The 20,711-nt window shown below is 27.1% G+C and overlaps 1 protein-coding gene across 1 annotated transcript; it reads left to right on the top strand.

The window, feature by feature from the left end:
* Positions 1 to 15,466: 15,466 nt before the first annotated feature.
* CGCS363_v015021 (uncharacterized protein) lies at positions 15,467 to 17,422 on the top strand (the record flags this gene model as incomplete). Its single annotated transcript, XM_036646870.1, has 1 exon — positions 15,467 to 17,422. The coding sequence occupies one exon, from the start codon at positions 15,467 to 15,469 to the stop codon at positions 17,420 to 17,422; it is 1,956 nt and encodes a 651-aa protein (XP_036487907.1).
* Positions 17,423 to 20,711: the final 3,289 nt, after the last annotated feature.

The following is a 20,711-nucleotide window of genomic DNA, read 5'->3' as shown; positions in this document are numbered from 1 at the left end:
CGGGAAATGGTTTGACGGTCTAGATGAGAATTGTGAATTATAAATATTTTTGCGTTAATGATTGTTTTCAATGAGAAGAGAATTTCTTCGAGACGGTATTTCTCCGTCGAGGAGGGGTTTGGGGGGGGGTTTATTACCATTTTCCAAGGTCTTGCCCTTATATCTCAGAACCTGTTTCCACGCTGTGATTCCTTCGTGTTCGAGAACGTAAAGCTTGACGTTGAGTATGGTTTCGCTATAGGTGCGAAACCCCTTGCCGTCGAAGCTGACCTGGCTCCCTCCCGGGTACGCGAGCTGCCTCGGCAGTCTCAGGCAGTGGTCAGAATCCTGCAACATAACTAATCAGTTTCGTGATGACCGTAGAGAATGAAGCAATCTCACTCACTGTGAACTTTAGCTGGCTCACAATTTGATCTTTTCAACGGAACGCAGCACAGCCAAGCCCGAGTGAATGGCTACAACCGGCCCCATTCGAGTCCAGCGAGTGGTCCATTCGCCAACCCTGTAGAGCTTTTACTACAGCTAGATCTCCTACGTAGAGGAGGGGGGCCCGCCTAGGAACGATAAGGGGTTACCTATATAGGTAGTTCCAAGCCGGATATGCCGAGGGAAAAATTCACATACAGCGTAATCTCTAATTGGCCACTCAAGCTTGTCATCCCTCCCTCAAGGCTCAGCGATGCATAGCGTGTTTGCGGGGGCACTAGGCAACGAGGACAAACTGTCCGCATTCCTTGTGGCAGACCTCCTAGACAGCCCTATTGGACTTCTAGTGCTGAAAACGGCTAACTGTCAGCCTCGTTGGACGAATTGGATAAAGAGTTTTCGTTTATGTTGCGTTACGTCTCAGCCGCCCTCCACATCATGCCTGAGCCCTTTATTATGTCGCAAGGCAATTGAATGAAAGCCGTGAGTCTTCAACCCAGCCCCACTTACTTCCTCTTGTCGTTTTGCGTCTTCTTCCCTCGATGATGCCGACACCAGCCGTGGACAAGTATTATGAGGGGTCTCTAAGCGCTACCACAGACGTGGGAGTTTCCAGGGTTTCTAAAGGGTGCCAGAAATGCAGGATTCTACCTTGCGTGCAAAGTTATTCTAGTGACACCTAAGAACCAGGACTTTAGGTCCTCAACGACTGGTAGGGAATTTCAGCATCTATCTTAGTTGTCAGTTCCAACCGTTATTCACGTCCGCTAGAACCCCCTCAGCGGGGCCGCAACCAAAATGTCTATCGTCCCCAACCAACCAGCCGAACAGCAGAAAGTGGGGACCAAGGTCAAAAAAACATACAACACCAGGCATTCGCCAGTCGTCACCAACCTGACTACTACTCCAGCCCTCACTGGCTTATCTATGGGAGAGCGGACGGGATCCTGAGTTCTCTAGTGGGTATAGTTGTATGTGGCATCTAACTGGAACAGATTGCTCATTTCAGCTTGGCTGACCTCAGGTGGATTAGGTTCAATAGCCTTAGTAGAAATCCATAATAAGGATTATAATAAGAGGGGAAAAGCTATAATACAGTTAACCTTAAGTACCCCCCTTTCCTACTAACCTAATAGAGAGTACACCTCAGCCCTACTTATAAGTAGTATAATATTTATCTATAGAAAGAGGAGTATATTAGCTTACTTATTACTACCCTACTTTAAAGGTATATCTAATAGTTTCTACCTATTTACTACCTAACTTACTTAAAATAATCTTTCACTACGTAGCTTTATATACTAAATCTTAGAATAATCTAAAACTAATTATAGTTAATTCTACTTAAACTAAAAAGATAGCGTTTAATCCTAGATTAATCTATTTAAGTTAGTATATTAATAATAAAGATAATAAATTTAAGTAGCTATTCTAGTAGGTTATAGGTATATATAATAACTCTAAAAACACTCCCCTACCTATTAATATTCCTAAAGAGGAGATCTAATAATTAGAAGCTATAAAGTAAGTTTATAACTTCTTAATTAAACCTTATAATTAATAGATAATTATATCTTTTAGATAAATAAGTAAAGCACTAAAGCTATATAATCTATAATTAATCTCTAATTTTATAAGTAATTTATCTAAAATTAATCCTCTATTTAACTATACTTATTATAGAAAATATTATATTTACTACTAATATCCCTACTTACCTAAATATATTTTTTAGTAAATATCTATATATAATTTTAATAAAAAAACTTATAAATATTAAAGTTAAGAGGCTTTAAAATAAAGTAAGTTTATCTTAGATTATTTTATATTTAGTCTTTATACTAACTTAATAGGTTTAATTCTATTATAAATTAAAGTAAGTAGAAAGTAATATATAGTATACTTTTTTAAACGTCTAAAATTATTACTAAGTTATTTATTAATATATAAGGTATACTACTTATAAATATCTTAACCTTAAGTTCTTAAAACTATATAAGATTATTCCTAAAATAATCTAAGAATAAATATAAAAAGTATAAGAAAACACCTAAATCCTTATATTATAATAATAAGTAATTACTTAAGTATATATAGCTTAAGACTCCTTTAAAGCCTAGATAAAGTTAATATATTAAGATTAAAACCCTATATATTAAGCATAATAGGTTATAATATTATAAATATATTTAATCCTTAATTACTCTAAGATAAATAATAGCTTAAACTATCTAAAGTATAAGTTATTAACTATAATTTATTATATAATATATAAACTAGTTAAGAATAAATTCTATAGTATATACTACATCCCTAATCCCTTCTAAATTTAGTAATTATATTACTATTATTTAATAAATTATTTAAAACTTAGATTATTATTATCTAAATAATAATCTAAGCTATATAATTTAAGATATTACTTAGTATAAGAAGCTAAAATATAGTAAGTACTTTTAATCTTAAAGTAATCATAAAATACTCTCTAATAAATTAAGGATTAATTATAACTAAAAGTAAAAGTAGATAAAAAAGCACTCCTATAAGGTTAAATTCTATTAGTTTATCCTATATAATACTATAAAGTATTTATATATACTTTTAGTCTATAAGAGGCTTTATACCTACCCCCTACTACTAATAAAGAAGATCCTATTAATAATCTATTAAAAGCTTATATAGTCTATTAAGTCTATATATAATCTATATCTTACCCTTAGTATATTTATAAATTATACCTAGTTTAAATAAGGATTAATCTTTATTAAATACCTATATAAATAGTTAACACTATTAAGATCTATATAATAAATTCAGAAAAAGCATATTACTTAAAATATACTTAAGCCTAAGTAATTAGGATAAGATTATTATACTAATTAAGAAGAAAAACCTCCTCTACTACCTAATAAGCTCTTCTATACTTAGATTATAATACTTCTAGGAAATATTATATTATACTATAAGAGATAATTAGATAAATTATTTCTAAAGATATTCTTAGTAAACCCTTAGTATATTCCTAGAGTAATTATAGATTACTCTATATACTAATAAGCTTTAATACTTATAGTACTTCTACTATAATATATCTAATTTATAAATAGTAATTAGCTTTTAGTAAGGTTAAGCTAAGTTCTAAAAAACTATTAAAACTTTCTAGCTTAATATAAACTATAAGTACCTTTCTAAAAAGAATAAAAAAGAGATTATACTAAGCTACTATATATTAAACCTAGAGTAAAGTAAATTTATTCTTAATATAATCTTAAAATAATCTAAAACTAATAGGGGTATAATAAGTATTCTACTTACTTATACTATAGTAAACTCTAAGAACTTTAAAATATATTACCTTTTCTTTAAATACTTATTCTAGATATTAAGAAGGAGAGTCCTATATATCTACTTTAGCTAGCACTATATACCTTCTAAGCCTTAACTTAGCTAACATTATTATAAGCTCCTTAAGATTACTATAGATATAAATATAAAGCTTCTTTAAAATATATTAGAATATTCCTTAATTATACCTAAATTATACTTTATACTAATAATAAATAAGCTTTAAGACCTATATATAATATAAAGTCCTATCACCCTATAAAAAAGGGAGATAAGTTTATATAGAATATTTAGTCTAATATTATAAAGTCTACTTTTAATATAATATCTAAGATACCTTTAGAACTATATATAATAAAGCACTAAGGTTATTATTCTATATAATAATATCTCTTCTAACTTATTAGTTATATTAAGAATAGAATAGTATAATAAACTAATTACTATATAAGTAAGATTATACCTAGAGTAAGCTCTATTTAATCTTAGATTATTCCTAGCTTATTCTAATCTAAAGATTAAATATTAAGCTTAATATAAGAACTAGAAGTATATCTACTTAAGTTTAAACTTAATCTAATTAAAAAATATAAAAGTAAATTAAAATAAATTAGCATCCTATATAAATTATATTAAATCCCTCTACTACTTATTATATATATAGAGTAATTAATAAAAACCACTAATTATAATATAAAAAAAGTAAGTAATTATTAATATAGTTTAAGCTTAGAATAAGTATAATTTAATCTTAGTCTAAATATAATCTAGATATAATCTAAGTATAATTTAAGTAAAGTCTAAATATAGCTTAAATATAGTTTAAGTTTAGTTTAAGTATAAATTAAGCATAATTTATTCCTTACTTACTCTATAAATAGTTTATCTAATATTTAATCTTTAGTTCTTAGATCTAAGACCTCTATATATATAAAGAAAGTAATATTTTTAAGTAGTATAAAATATCCTTTATATACTACTAAACCTCAGCTTATATATAAAAAGCCTAAAAACTTATCTACTAAGATATATATTATATTTAAGCTTAAATTAAGCTTAGATTAATATCTAATTATTCTTAGAGAAAAAGAAGTATTCTTAATACTCTAAAAGAGATAATATTTTCTAGTAATATCTTATACCTCTTTAATAAAGCTTAAGCTTCTAGCTTTTAAGTTCTCTAGCACTACTATTATTACTTCTAATAATCCTCACAAACAAATCCCTAGCTCTAATCCTACTAAGCTCTCTATTTATCTATCTAATAGTTAAATCTAATAATATTAAGTTATTAATCTCAGCTTTATCTAATAGTAAACCTTTAGTTCCACTAAGTTATTAATCTTCTCTATAAAGAAAGAACTATATTTAATCTAAATATATTCTTAGATTACTCTAAGCTTACTCTCTAATATTAATATATATCTCTAGTTTTTTATAATAGTAATCTATATATAATAGTTAGTAGTAATAATAAGAGAGTAATACTTAATAAAATACTACTTAAGTACCTTAAAGCCCTAACTTAGTTATTCTTACTACTAAGGAGCTAGTAAAACTCTAGAAGTTTATATAGTTATAAAAAGAGCTCTAAGAAATTAAAGCAGTATAATTAAAGATATAATTAGATCTAAGATTAATCTAAGAATAATATTTATAGGAGCTCTTAAAAAATTAATTTATTCCCTATAAGCTATACTAAAGAGTAATCTAAATATAAAGGTAGCTATCTAATACTAAAGCTCTACTTTAGTTTCTTATTACTAAAGCTTAAATTAATCTAAACTTACTCCTTACTTTTATCTTTAACCTCTTCTTTAACTATCTTATATAAACCCTTAAGAAAATTAAAGTAAGACTAATAGAAGTTAGTGTTTTTATAATAGCTAATTACTATTACTTTATAGTAAGAGGTCACCTTACTATTTATAGTAAAATAAGTAGCTTAAATAATATAGTAATTATCTTACTTTATAGAGAAGCACTCTATAAATAATTAGAGATTACTTAAGGTTTAATTAAAAAATACTTACTATATTTAGACTTATAAATACCTTAATAATACTTCTTATTACTAAAAACTTATTACTTTATAGCTATAAAGTTAACCTAAAGATAAATTAATAATAACCCTAAAGATTAATCTAAATATAAATATACCTTTCTATTATCCTTAAGGATAATAAAGACCTTAAGGATTATATTAAGGGCAGCTATATAATAGTTAAGATACTCTTTAAGATTTATCTTAGATTAACTAAAGCCTTAATAAACCTTTAAGCTAGTATAAAAGTTTATACCCTTTATATCTTTAATAAGAATAATAAGTTCTTTAGAGATATCTATAAAGTCGTTATACTTATAATAATATCTTAATCTATAGAAGTTCTTATTAAAGATAAAGCTAAGCTTATATTAGCTAAGAATATAGATATTCTTAAGCTTAGCTATATTAAAGCTAGGAAGGTGCTATAATTAATCTTAATTTACTTTTAGATTAGTATAAATATTAATATACCTAATAAGCAGAGAGTTATTAAGAGAGAAGAGAGAATAATCTTAAAGTAATCCCTATATAAACTATAGAGATTATAGTTAGAGATAAATAATATAAGAAAAGAAAAAAGAGTTATATAATATTTAAGATCTATAGATTCTATTTTTATACTAATAGCCCTACTTTAAATAATTATATAATTAGTTTCTTTCTTTAAGAAAGCTTCCCCTCCCTCTATTTTTTCCTCTTTCTATCTCTCTTAATCTAACCCTAAGTATCCCTTAATCTTAGATTAATCTATACTTAAATTAAACCTAAACTACACCTAAGCTAAGCTTAAGTATTACCTATACTACACCTAATCTATATTTAATTATTAATTAATCCTCTACTATTATTTATTATACTCTAACTTATTAACTACTATAATAGTAATACTTATAAAGAATACTATTAGTATTAAATATATCTACTAAATATACCTACTTTTAAAGTTAGTAATAAAGTAATAATTATACCTCCTAGCAATATATTCTACTATATTATATTATAAACTAAGAAAAAAAAGATTATATACCTAGAAATAATAAGGCTTAATTAATATTTAATCTATAATTACTCTCTATACTAACTATAGTTTATAGAAGTATTAAGATCTAAATAACTAGCAAAATTCAAATCTCTAGAAGTATATATTAAGAACATATAAACTCCTAATTAATAGGAATACTAATAACCTTAGTATAAAATAATATATAAAAGCTTAAAGTATAATCTAAGAATAATTATTAAATATTTCACTCCTAACTTAATATAATTAGAGACTTAAGCTAAGATTTAGGAGTAATACTCTAATCTATAGAAAGCTTATAAGCTATAGCATACTATAAAAGCCCTAATTAATTAGAGTGTATTCTAAGATTAATCTTAGAATAAGTATAGTTAAACTATATATCTAAATTATAATTAACTATAATATTATATACTAGCAAAACAGCTAAGATCCTAATATAACCCCTCACTAAGTTCTTAGTATAAGCTATAATTAAACCTAAGAAGAATATAGCTACTATTAAAGCTATACTATAAAGTTAAAAATACTTTAAGATTAACTTATAGAGAAGATAATTCTAATAATAAATCTATTATTATATCTATTAGTATAATAACTATCCTAAATAATAGCTTTAGCTTAAAAGCTCTAAAGACTATATTAAAGAATATAGAATCTATATTAAGTAATATAAAGAGTAATCTTAATTTATAATATAAGTCCTTAAGTTTAAAAAGAGGTTAAAATACTCTAAGATTAATCCTAAATAAAAAGTAATCTATAGATAAAGCTACTTCTAAATCTTTAGGGATTACTTATAGATCCCTCTCTAAATAAAGCAGCTTATATCTCTTTCTAAAAGAAAAGTTAAAAAGCTTAAATTCTAAAAATAGTAAAGAACTAAGCTTACTATAGGATAGAAGTACTCTAGGATTACTCTAAGAAGAAGTAGAAGATAAACTTCAATATAAAAATACTTTACCTCTCTTAGTAGTTCTAATAACTATTCTATAGAAAGGTACTCCTACTTACTTTAAATAGGCTAAGATAAAAGTAATAATAAGCTTTAGCCTAATTTATAGTAAGATTTATAGATTAAATAAAAGTATATATATGCTTTTAAAGGGATTATTCTAAGATTAATTACTAATTAATTATAATATATCTACTTTAATAGCAAAATAATAGATATTTAGTTTAAGCTAGGTTTATTAAATAAGTTATTTAGGATATAAAATAATTAATTAGTTAGTTTAAGTTTTAGTTAATCTGAGATTATTCTAAATTTAAGTTTTTAAAATATTATATTATTAATAATATTTATTATAAGTATATAAATATAATATTTATATATATTTTATAATAAAAGAGAATATTATAATAAATAATTATAAATAATAATAATATTATATTAAAGAATATTAATTATATATTTAAACTAAATATTAATTTATTTTATTAAGTTAAATTAGATTTATTAAGTATTATTTTTATTATATAAAAATAACTTATTTTATATAATATTAATAAAACTTTCTTAAGTTTTATAAAAATAAAAAAAAATAATTTATATTTTTTTTATTAATTTTATATTATAAAACTTAAAGTTTTAATATATTATATTAATTTTTAGTATTAAATTATATATTTTTAAAAAATATTTTATAAAAAATAAATATAATATATAATTAAGTAAATAATATAAATATTTAAGATTATAATTTTATAAACTAAAAACTATTAATATTTAATTATATATATAAGTTTTATAATATAATAATTTTATATATATAATAAGTTTTTAATTAATTAAAAAAAGTTTTTATAATTAAATTTAAATTAATATTTATATAATTAAATAATATATAAATTTATTAAATATAAATTTTTATATTATATAGATTTATTAATAATAATAATATAAATAATAATAATAATAATATTAATATAAATATAAATAATAATAATAATTATAAATTATTATTTTATAAAGTTTATTTCTAATTAATTTATTTTTTATAATAATAATTTTATTATAAATAAAAATATTATTATAATTAATAATATTTTTAAATATTTATATAATATAATTAATAATAATAATAATAATAATAATAATAATAATAATAATAATAATAATAATAATAATAATAATAATAATAATAATAATAATAATAATAATAATAATAATAATAATAATAATAATAATAATAATAATAATAATAATAATAATAATAATAATAATAATAATATTAATATTAATAATAATTAATAATAATTAAAGAAATTATAATATTACTTTATATAATAATAGCTATAATATTAATATTAATATAAATATTTTATATAATAATAATAAAAAGATTATTAAAATTAATAATAATAAAATTAATAAATAAAAATCTAAATTATTTATAAAAATTCTCTTTTTATTAAAAAGAATTAAAATAAACTATTAATAAATTAATAATATAATTAATAATATTAAAAATATATTATTATTTAATATTTAAAATTATTATATTTTTAATATATATTAAACATTAAATACTAAATAGTAATTTATATAAAGTTTTTAATATATTCTTTATATCTTTATATCTTAATTAATAAATAGTTATTTTAATTAAAATATTTTAATAAGAAGTTTTAATTTCTAAAGAAATAATAAATAAAATAATATTATACTTTTTTTTATATTTTTTAAAATATTTATAAATTTTTAAAATATTTTTATTTTAAATTTCTAACTAATTTAATTAAAATACAAAATATTAAAAAGAGGTTTATTTATTTAGTAATAAAAATAACTTATTAAATTATTTAATAATAATAAAATATTAAAATAATTATTTAATTTAAAATTTAAAAGTCTTTATTTTAAACTTTTAATTATTTAAGAACTTTTTTAATAATAAATTATTTTTAATTTATTACTTAGAAATATATAATATAAATAGTTTAATTAGAATAATATAAAAAATATTATATAAATTAAATAATAATAATAATAATAATAATAATAATAATAATAATAATAATAATAATAATAATAATAATAATAATAATAATAATAATAATAATAATAATAATAATAATAATAATAATAATAATAATAATAATAATAATAATAATAATAATAATAATAATAATAATAATAATAATAATAATAATAATAATAATAATAATAATAATAATAATAATAATAATAATAATAATAATAATAATAATAATAATAATAATAATAATAATAATAATAATAATAATAATATTAATAATATAAATTAAAAATAATAAATAATAATATTAATTAGAAAATATAAAATAATAATATTAATATTAAATACTTAAGTTAAATAAAATTAATAATAATTATATTTTTTTATATTTCTTAAAATTAAGTTTTTATATTATTTTAATATATTATTTTAATTTATTTTATATTAAATAATTTAAAATTTTTAATATTTTATATTAATATTTAATATTAAATTATATATTATTAAAAAGTATTTTATAAAAAGAAAGTTTAAATTATAAATATAATATATAATTAAGTAAATAATATATATATAATATTATATAATAATTAAATAAAAATTATTAATTTTTTATTATATATATAAATCTTTTAAAAGAAAAATTTATTTATTATAATAAATCTTTAATTAATTAAAAAAAAAGTTTTTATAATTAAAATTAAATTAATAATTATATATTTAAATAATATATATATTTATTAAATATATATTATTATATTATATAAAGTTATTTTTAATATATATAAAATAAATAATAATATTTTAATTAATAATAATAAAATCATTAAAATTAATTTTATAAATAATATTTTTTATATATTATTAATTATTATATTAAAAAAACTTTTCAATTTAGTATAAATTTTATTTTCTTTATATAAAAATAATTAAATTTAAATTATATAGTTAAAAATAATTTAAATAAAGAATATAAAAATTTAAGAAATTAAATAAAACTAAAATAATATTTATTTATTAAATAATAAATAAATATATATTATAAAATTAAAAAAATAAAACTTAATAATATTTATAAATATAAAATAAAATAAATTACTTAAAGGTTTAATTAATATATAAATATTAAATATTTAAAAACTTTTTTTTTATTTATAAACTTAAAAAATATAAATTTATAGTTTTATTTATTATAAAATAATTCTAAATTTAATAATATATTAATTATATTAAGTTTATTATTATTAATATTATTATATAATAATTAAAAAACTTTTAGTTATTAATTATAATTTTTATTTATTTAAAATAATAAATCTCTTAATTTCATATTATTTAATAATATATATAACTTCTTAAATTTCTAATTATTTCTCTTAATTTTAATTATATATATATATATATATATATAAATTTATTATTTCTAATTTTATTTTTATAATAATATAATTTATAATTATATAAATACTTAATTATTAATTATTAAATTATTAATCTATTTTTTATATATTATTTATATTATTAATATTATTATTATTATTATATTATTAAATTATTATTATTATTAATAAATAATATCTTATATATTAGCTATTTAATATATTATTAACGTAAATAATTTAAATATCTTTTTATTTAATTAAATTTATTAATACTTTTAATATATATTATTTTATTTATAAATTAAATAATATAATAAATTAATAAATTTAATAATAATTATATTATAATTAATAATAATCTTTTTATTTAATATAAAATATATTTATTAATTTTTATTAAATCTATATTTAAATTTAAATTATATTTATATTAATATTATAAAAAATCTATTTAAAAAAAAGTTATTTTTTAAAATAACTAAAAATATATATAATTTTTATATTAAAATTATTAAGTTTTATTATTTTTATAATAGTTTAATAAATAAAGTTTTTTAAAATAATATTATTAAGATTTTTACTTAATATAACTTTAATAAAATATTTTTAATTAAAAATAAAATATATATTAAATTTAAGAATTTTATTTAATATATAAATATTATTTTATATAGTAATATTTTAAATTATATTTTTAAAATAAAATATATTTTATATAAATTATTTTAAATTTTATTATAAATTATAAAAAGAAATATATAAAGCATAATAATATATATTTAGTAAATTTATATATTACTTAAATATATAAATATTAATTTAATTTTAACTATAAAAACTCTTTTTTTTTCTTTTTTAATTAGTTAAAAACTTATTATATATATAAATCTTTCTTTTAAAAAACCTATATATATAATAAAATACTAATAGTTTTTAGTTAATAAGATTATAATATTAAGAATATATTATTTACTTTATTATATATTATATTTATAGCTTAAGTTTTCTTTTTATAAATAATTTCTTAATAATATATAGCTTAATATTAAATATTAATATAAAATATTAAAACTTTAAACTTTTTAGTATAAAGTTAATAAAAGAAGTATATTTTTAATTTATTTAATAAAATTTTATATATAATATAACTTTTTATATTTTTAGCTATAAAAACTTTTTATAATAATTTTTTTAATTAAAAAATTATTTTTATTTAATAATATTTATAATATTTTATTACAAAGTTTAATAAAATTATTATTAAATTATAAATATTTTAATAACTTTTTTTAGTTTTATTATAATTAATTTTATTATATATAATACTATTAACTTTATATTATATAATTAATATTATTATTATTTTATTAATTTATTTAACTAAAATATATATTTAACTTTATATATTTATTTATTTATTAATAAAAATATATAAAGTTTTTATATTATTATTTTTAATTAATATAAAATATAAATTAAATTACTTATATAATATTTCTAAAATTATATTTATATATAAAATTAATTTTATTATAGTTTATTTATAAAAAAACTATATTATAACTATAAACTTAATATAATAATTAAATATTATATATAATAATATAATATTATTTATTATTATAATATATTAAATTAAATTTATAATTATAAATATTTAACTTTTTAATATAAACTATTAATTATTAACTATAAAATATTAAATATTAATTATAAAATATTATATATAAGTTAATATATAAACTCTTATATAAGATTAATTACAGCTTAATCCTCTTTACTTAGTTACCTACTTTTACTTATTGCTTATCTAATAAGAATATCTTATATTAAGCTAATTATATAATACTATATAAACCTATAAAACTAAGCTTAATCCTAACCTCTTCTATGCTTAAACTACGCTTAAACCTCTCCTCTTCCTTACTTATACTACACCTAATCCCTACCTTTTCTACGTTTAGTTTTAAATTAATCTTACCCCCTCTAAGATTAATCTTCACTTTTAAATATACTTTTATCCTCTTATATTTTTTCTTTATATTACCTTTAATTAAACTTAGATTAATCCTCCTCTTTATATTAACCTCTATAATATTAAGCTTTTAGATTACTATTAGTATTAGTTATACTCTTTTAACTCTTATAACTAGATTAATTATAAATTATCCTATATTTATAAAGTACTCCTCTTTTGTTTAGTACTCTAATAATATCTCTTAGTTTAATAAAATAGTAAATTTATTCCTAGTTTAATTATAGATTAATCTTTACTTATACTCTTAAGCTAATAGATAATAAGTAATCCCCTCCTATAACTACTTCTATTATACTTATATAATCTTAAGTAAAAGTATAATTATTAATTATTCCTATATAATATATTCTTAGATTAATCTAAGTATAAACTTACTAACTATTTCTTAAACTTCTTAGCTTAACTACTTTAACCTCTACTACTATATTAATAATTAGTATAACTTAGTTTTATCCTCTTAAGGAGATATTATATTAAGCTATAAAATTAATATTAAAGGTTAGTTTACTCCTAATTCACTCCTAAATTATTCTTAATATAATTATAGAATACTTTAATAAGCTCCTTACTACTATAAAGAAGTTATATAATAACCTTATAACCCCCTATAATTCCCTTAGCCTTACTATTCCTTACTTTATTAAATAGACTAATATAATATATAAAGCTACTATAAACCTAGATTAATCTTAGATTAAACTAGCTACTCTTCTTAAAAAATAAGATTAATCTAATTAGAAATTATCCCTTATTATTACTACTCCTAAGAAGTTTAGCTAGAAAACTTAGAGTAAAACTACTACTAATTCTAAAATTAATCTAAGTTTAAAAGGTAAAAGTAAGAAGAGTAAAACTACTAAGTTACTTAAGATTATTATTCCTAGTTTTAAGTCTAATAATAAAGTTTTTAAATCCTAGAATAATCTTAGAAAACTTAAAACTATACCTTAGAAGCACCTTATTTCTAATAATAAATCTAAGATTACTTCTAAATTAAAAGTTAAGATTACCTTAAACTATATACCTATCTTTTAGAAGCTTATTAAGTTTATAATTTAACCTAAATATCCTAAAGAGAAGCTAAACTATATTATATTTTTAGATTATTCTAAGTTTATTCCCTAAACTAAAACCTATAATAAGTAACTATTTAAAGTATATTTACTTATAGATTAATCTTAAATAAATTCTTATATATTTTAGATTTCTACTATAAAAATATATACTAAGTTTAAAACTTTAACTAAACTAACTTATTATAATAATTATATTAATAGTAAGAGTAAATTTAATTATAAATTAATCCTAAAGTATTATAGCTAATATAAATAAATAGTCTACTTAAATAAAACCTAATCTCCCTACTATAATATCTAAAAGATATTTAAAATATTATTATTTAAAACTAATAATAATACTAAAGAGGAAAAATCTAAGATTAATCTAAAAAATAATAATAATACTAATATTATTAATAATAAAGCCTAAATAGTATAAGAAAAAGCTTAAGTAGCTAAAGAGAAAGGAATTTAATTAAATAGTAAGATTTAATTAAGAGTAATCCTAAAAAATAGAGGATTAGTTATATAATTTAGATATTAAGATATTCTTAGATTAAACCTAAGAAATAGAGGTTATTTCTTAATAAAGAGCATAATTTAAAATTAGATTAGTATTATCTATATATAGAAGAAACCTAAATTAATTATAAATAACTTAGGTTAGTTTTTAACGTATAATAAAGTATATAAGAAGTAGCTTATAATTTATTATTAAGCTAATATACCCCTCTTTCCGCAATTAATCTCATAGCCGCTAGAAGTAGTAGGCCCACACACCCTCTATCAGGTTAGCAGGGAGGGGGGTACCTAAGGTTGACTGTATACTGGGGAAAAGCCTGTGTTCCCCCTGGAATCCGGCATCGGAATATTTAGAAGTATATGTGTTAAATGCATACTCTGGAAATGCAATCCTTGAGCCTGACATGTCCGTGTGCGGACATTCTTCTCTGATATGATGTCGTGGTGTAACTCCATCTGTCCGCCCCACTCTCAGCAGCCCCACATGCGCACGCCCCAGCCTGGTTTTTACTGGTCCTCATGGTCAGCAGTAATTCTGTCGGTCGGGGCTGTGCGAAATTGTTACACCACAGACTCCCAGGCAAAGCACCCAACTTCACCCTTGGTCTCCCAGGACAATTCGCCATCCATTTTTGCTGTTGGCAACATGTTTCATCATGATGTCTCGTCTATGATGATGGGGAAGCTTAGCGGCGGCCCGGACCTCTTTGGCAAGGAGACTGAAGCCCGCCTCCCCCTCCTCTTCACCAAGGTGATGGAGGCTCGGCCAGCTGCGTCGCAGAGTTTGCTCTTCCGTTTTCCACCAGAGATCCTCGGCGACATAATGGACTTGATTGCAGATGACAAGCCCTCTCTGGCGTCTCTCGCTCTTGTCAATAGTGACTGCAGGCAGCTCGCTCGATCCAGTCAATTCGCGGAGGTCACCTTCGACTACAGCCCAGCATCTCATCAACTTGCCAAACTCCTCTCAACAGAGGCCGTCTCTAAACCTCCTCAGTCGCGCGGGCGAATTGGACCATGCATCCGACGTGTGAAAGTGGCGTCGGACCCTGGCTGGCTCATAGGTTTCCATAAAGAGCTCCATGACTCGATTTGGGGAACCGACAGAGGCGAAATAACTGATGCTAAAAGAGAGTACACCGCTTCACTGAAAAAAGAGGCAGGGTTAGAGTACATGGCCTATTACCAGATGCCCATTGTTATGGGCATTGGAGCGATGCCAAATTTGGAGGCCATTTCCTGGCTCGACGGAATGTGCCAAAGTCCCTATTTATTTATGATCCTCGCTAGATCCTCCGTTCAACATATTAAATTTCATGGCACAGCAAGCGAGGGACTTCTAGGGGCACTAGACCAGCTTCCTGCACATTCATTTCAACAAGTTCGGTGTTTGGACCTAAAAGTCAACCTTTGTCGAGAATGTCAACCCAAGGCTGAGGAGGTCAGAATTACAGATTGCGACAAAGACACCGACAAAGCTCCCGACGACGGAGATATATTCCCAGAACGGAAGCCTGAAAGTGATTGCGACGTCATCGCAGCACTTATCAAGCGGTGCGAGCAGACTCTTGAGACACTAGTCGTGGAAAGACTGTTCCCGCTGGACAAGACTGAAGAGAGACTATCATTGTCATGCCAAGATATCAACCTCCGCAGTCTACGAACTCTCGATTTGTCGGACTGCGATGAGGTGGACCAGACCGCTTCGCGTGTCATGCTCTGCCCATCGCTTCGCCATCTCTCCATGCCATGGAAATGGGACGAGTCCTTCTTACCTGGCGAGACACTTCGAAACCTCGAGACCTTAGTTATTCCATTTCTAAAGGACACCCCAAGGAAGCCCTCCACTGTTGGCCCGTTGATGAAGTTCCTCAATCGCCACCCGCACATCAAGAAGTTGTGTCTGGGCCAATGCACAGACGCCTTCATTGACAAGCGCCTCCTGCCCTGCTTGTCCAACGGTAATTGGGCCAACTTGAACTCACTATCGTTGACATGGGAAGGGCCAGGCATGGAGGAATCAACTCGGCCGCACATTTCTCGGGTGTCCAGACCCGCACTAGCCGCGATTGGGTCATTGGATAGCCTCGAGCAGCTCAGTTTGACCGCAGGAGTTACTTCTGGCTGGCGTCGCCAATGGCTGATTGACCACGATGCTGTTCGAGAGTCTCTCAAAAGCCTCACACGATTGAAGAGACTCGCCATATCCCGGGATACGTACTCGGTTCCATTCGACGTGGCAGAGCCGGAGTACTACTACGAGATGAGAATCGTCGATCCGGAAGACCTCGAGCTGGCCGAGAAGCGAAGCTGGATAAATGAGCTCGAGCCGATTGACGTGAACGAGGCGCATGAAGTTTGGGAGTACGCACACCGCTACAAAATGTTCAAGCAAGCCGAGAAGTACGCCGAGGTGATTCCGACGCTGGAATGGGTCTACTGTGGCGAATGGCCGATGGATTTCTTCGATGGGCCGGTCTATGAGGATGGCTTGTGGGACGGGCAGACGATGCGTAAGGTTGCGCGGCCACTGGCCAGGGCACGGGACTCGTGCTGGTCGTATTTACGTCAAACCTTTGGCATGGGCCATGAAGAAGATTGAAATGTGAGTCGCCGGTGAAGGAGAGGAAAGGCCGGGAGGAGCGAGGATATTGATCTCACGGCATCACCATTATCCTCCAGCCGCTGCCCAGGATGAAGTCAACAGTCGAGGTCATCACGACAAGCAGTAGCACCCACCCCTCTGATCAACAGTCTCCCTAGGCGCTCCCAAGACGAACATACATCTCAACAATGATATGATCGTCTGCAGCTGTCAGAAAATCCGGTTGTGTAGTAGGGAAGCCAGCCACGAATTGCCGCTGCGGCGGCGGCGCTGGTCCCCTGGGATCACCCCTCTCTAGGAAGCCTTTTAAAGACGCCGTGAAGATGCCGTAATTAAGGGTCAGCTACCTAGAAAGGATCAAGAACAGTACAGACCACCTATTCCGTTTTATACTTGGCGTACGATTCAACAGCTACAAGAGGGTTCCTATCTGAGCGCAGAGATGTTAACTGTTGATTTGGCATGCTATCTTTCGTGCTATTAGGGTCTTCGTTTGTTTCCTTCGCCGTTCAGCTGGTGCTATTTCAATATGACCATCGCCGAAGCGTCTCGGCCGCTCCTCGTCAGTTAAGATTTCCCAGAGACCCTCGCTCGTACAGCCGGCAACCAACTAGTCTACCCTACACTCGTCACTTAGATTGCTCCATGGTCGTTTTTCTGCTCCGTCATTCACAACAAGTCGTGGGGACCTCATGTCTTATTACTCGCAGGTACGTGGTAATGCCCAAGGACCAGAACGCTGTCATCATCTACAACGGATAGTTGCTCATTCTTGAATTATTCCGCACCGCCCTCTGTTGAAGACAGTAGTTACAGCAGCCAGGACTCATCAGAATTGATATGTCCCGATATGTCACAAGGTGTCAATAAAACATCCCTAATGGGTGTTCGGAGCCTGTTTCATTTTGGCTGTCAACTATGAAGACCTAATTGCAACAACAGACGAACGCCCAGTGTTGCGGAGGCAGGACTTGCTTAGAAATCGGCAGACCGGGGAAACTTGAGCATGAGAAGGACGCGATAGAACGGAATGGCCGGCGGCTAGTCCGCACTGATACTTTGACTCCGGGATAAAAGCGTTCGACGACACGAAACAATCAGACACTTCAATGCAGCCATATGTCCACCCTTGTTTCTTTCTCTTTGATGCAATGCTATCATGTCCATCTTTCAATAATGTTTCCTATGTTGCTAGCTCTGGGGATGCCGTTTCCGTTGCGCTATGTCAGCGTCACTGCTGGTCATGGCCGCTCGACAGTCTTCCAGAGATCGTCGCTCTGAGATAGCAAGACGCGACCGCCGACTAATCTAGACGAAGTTCAATGTTGGGTTTTGGCCCACTGAAATGTTACCAAGTCGAGCAAACGCACCATGAAAATGGCGGGACGCAACGCGTGGAACTTTGGAAACCAGTCCCGCCTTCGAAACGAATTGATGTTTGCCCAGCTCACATAGAGGTTTCTCTGTGAACCATCCTGACCCTGGAGAATTTCCTCGTGAGAGTCATACGGCAGTCGACAAGGTGCGCCTCCAGGCGGCAAATTGCGAAGAAAAAGTCAGAAGGGAAGAAACATGCCCAGCTCAGGAGGCAGTGTAACAATGCTGTCGCCAAACTATTACGAAGGCCTGATGCTGCAGTTCTACCCATTTATTGCGCAATAAGTGCCGTCCCACTTCCCGTCCTCATACTCAGAAGCTATGTCTTTTGTGGGGGTGTTAGCCTTTGAGCCTGAAGCTTTCCGCCTTCTCGCCGATACCGTCAAGGAACAGCATCCGCTTGGCCACTTCCGTATTTCATTCGTCTTGGAGTTTTGTGAGGTGTCTGCGCAACTTCTTGACTGTATTTATGTGCTTTGTAGCCTCTTTCACAAATGTCTGAATTTTGATCCTGCGTTTCTTGGCTTTTCTAAGCAACCTGTGGACATTGGCATTAGACATGCTCGACTTTTGGTTAGAGAATTTGCGAAATTAGTGGAGGGTGCATCAGAAGCTTGCTCTTCATCCGTCGCCATGGTCGCTAATTGGTAGTGCGTTCTTGATGGATCTTGCCTTCGGATTATTATTCTCCTGATGGTTTGCTCTCTTCATGGTTTACACCATGATGTAATTTGTGTCCCAGAGCAAGCTTTAACGGGTGGCGGTGTTTCCTTCTAACCTTTTAATCTTTTTTTAATTTTCACTTTGGAATTTGCCTTTCTCAGAAGCAAGTCTAGCATGGTGGCGTCCATGTTGAGGAAGTTTTAAGCCCACCCGGTAGGGGTTTTCACAGTTGAAAGCAGTAGAAGCACCACATAGTGGCATCCACAATCCATCTGATCTGCCCCTCTGGCTCACGGCCTCGATCAACATACGCATAAGCATACGCTGCGTAGCTTCGGAAGCTTTGTTTCACTCCGAGGTGCTCGTTCTTCCGAATAGTGACCTTGATGATGATCTGAGCCCATGTGCATGTCCAGACATCTCGCGCGAGACGGCGAGGTTTCGATTACAAGATTTGGGAACGTGTCAAACATTCTTCAGGGCACGGAACGGACAACATTGCGGAGTCCCGATCGGAAAAGGCACTCTTGGATCTGTTGCCACGAGACTGATCGAAAATCAGGGGTGAGAAACTTGGAAGAACGAGCGCCCGGCGCATCGTGCTAGCCCGATCGAGAATCTTAGAAAAGGCGTCTGAAACAATATAACTGATTACTCTAGGAATGGAATTAAATATATTAGCAGATGCTTTCATAAAATAAAATCTCCGCATGTCAAGTTCTAGACAACACCTGCAGCAGTCACAACTTCAAATCTGCATGTCGTCAATCGCCTGGAACCAGTTTCGTGAAGCAGCAGTCTTAAGGGACCTTGCCTTCTATCGGTCTAAACGTATAGAGCCTTTCATACTAGTGCTATCTGAGAATGCTGCGGTCCGAACTCTGCGGAGAAGCCGAGTCATTCGAACTGCCGCTGACGGGAGCGTGCGGTACGCCTTGCCGCGATCGTGACGCAGGGAAATTCAGGAGTTCACGGATTGAAATTTCCGTCGCGACACCAGAATGATTCCAATTCTTTAGAGATACCTCGCATGTCGCAGATCGTCTGTCTAACCTAGGTAGCCCGGGCGAAACGGTTGTGTCGGCCCGCAATGAGCCCCGGGCCGGGACCGATTGCCCCACATTCGGAGTGTCCAGTCCTAGCCCACCTAGTGAAAACCCAGGCAGGCAAGAACCAGCAATATGTGCAGTGTCCATGTACCTTCCAGATTGATATTTTGTTTCGAGGTGCGTCCAACACGCCTCAA

This window comes from Colletotrichum siamense, assembly GCF_013390195.1.
Source record: "Colletotrichum siamense strain Cg363 chromosome Unknown KSG_Cg363_contig11, whole genome shotgun sequence".
Taxonomy (NCBI): domain Eukaryota; kingdom Fungi; phylum Ascomycota; class Sordariomycetes; order Glomerellales; family Glomerellaceae; genus Colletotrichum; species Colletotrichum siamense.
The sequence above is the reverse complement of the archived record's forward strand: the minus strand, read 5'-3'. Positions and strand labels throughout refer to the sequence as shown.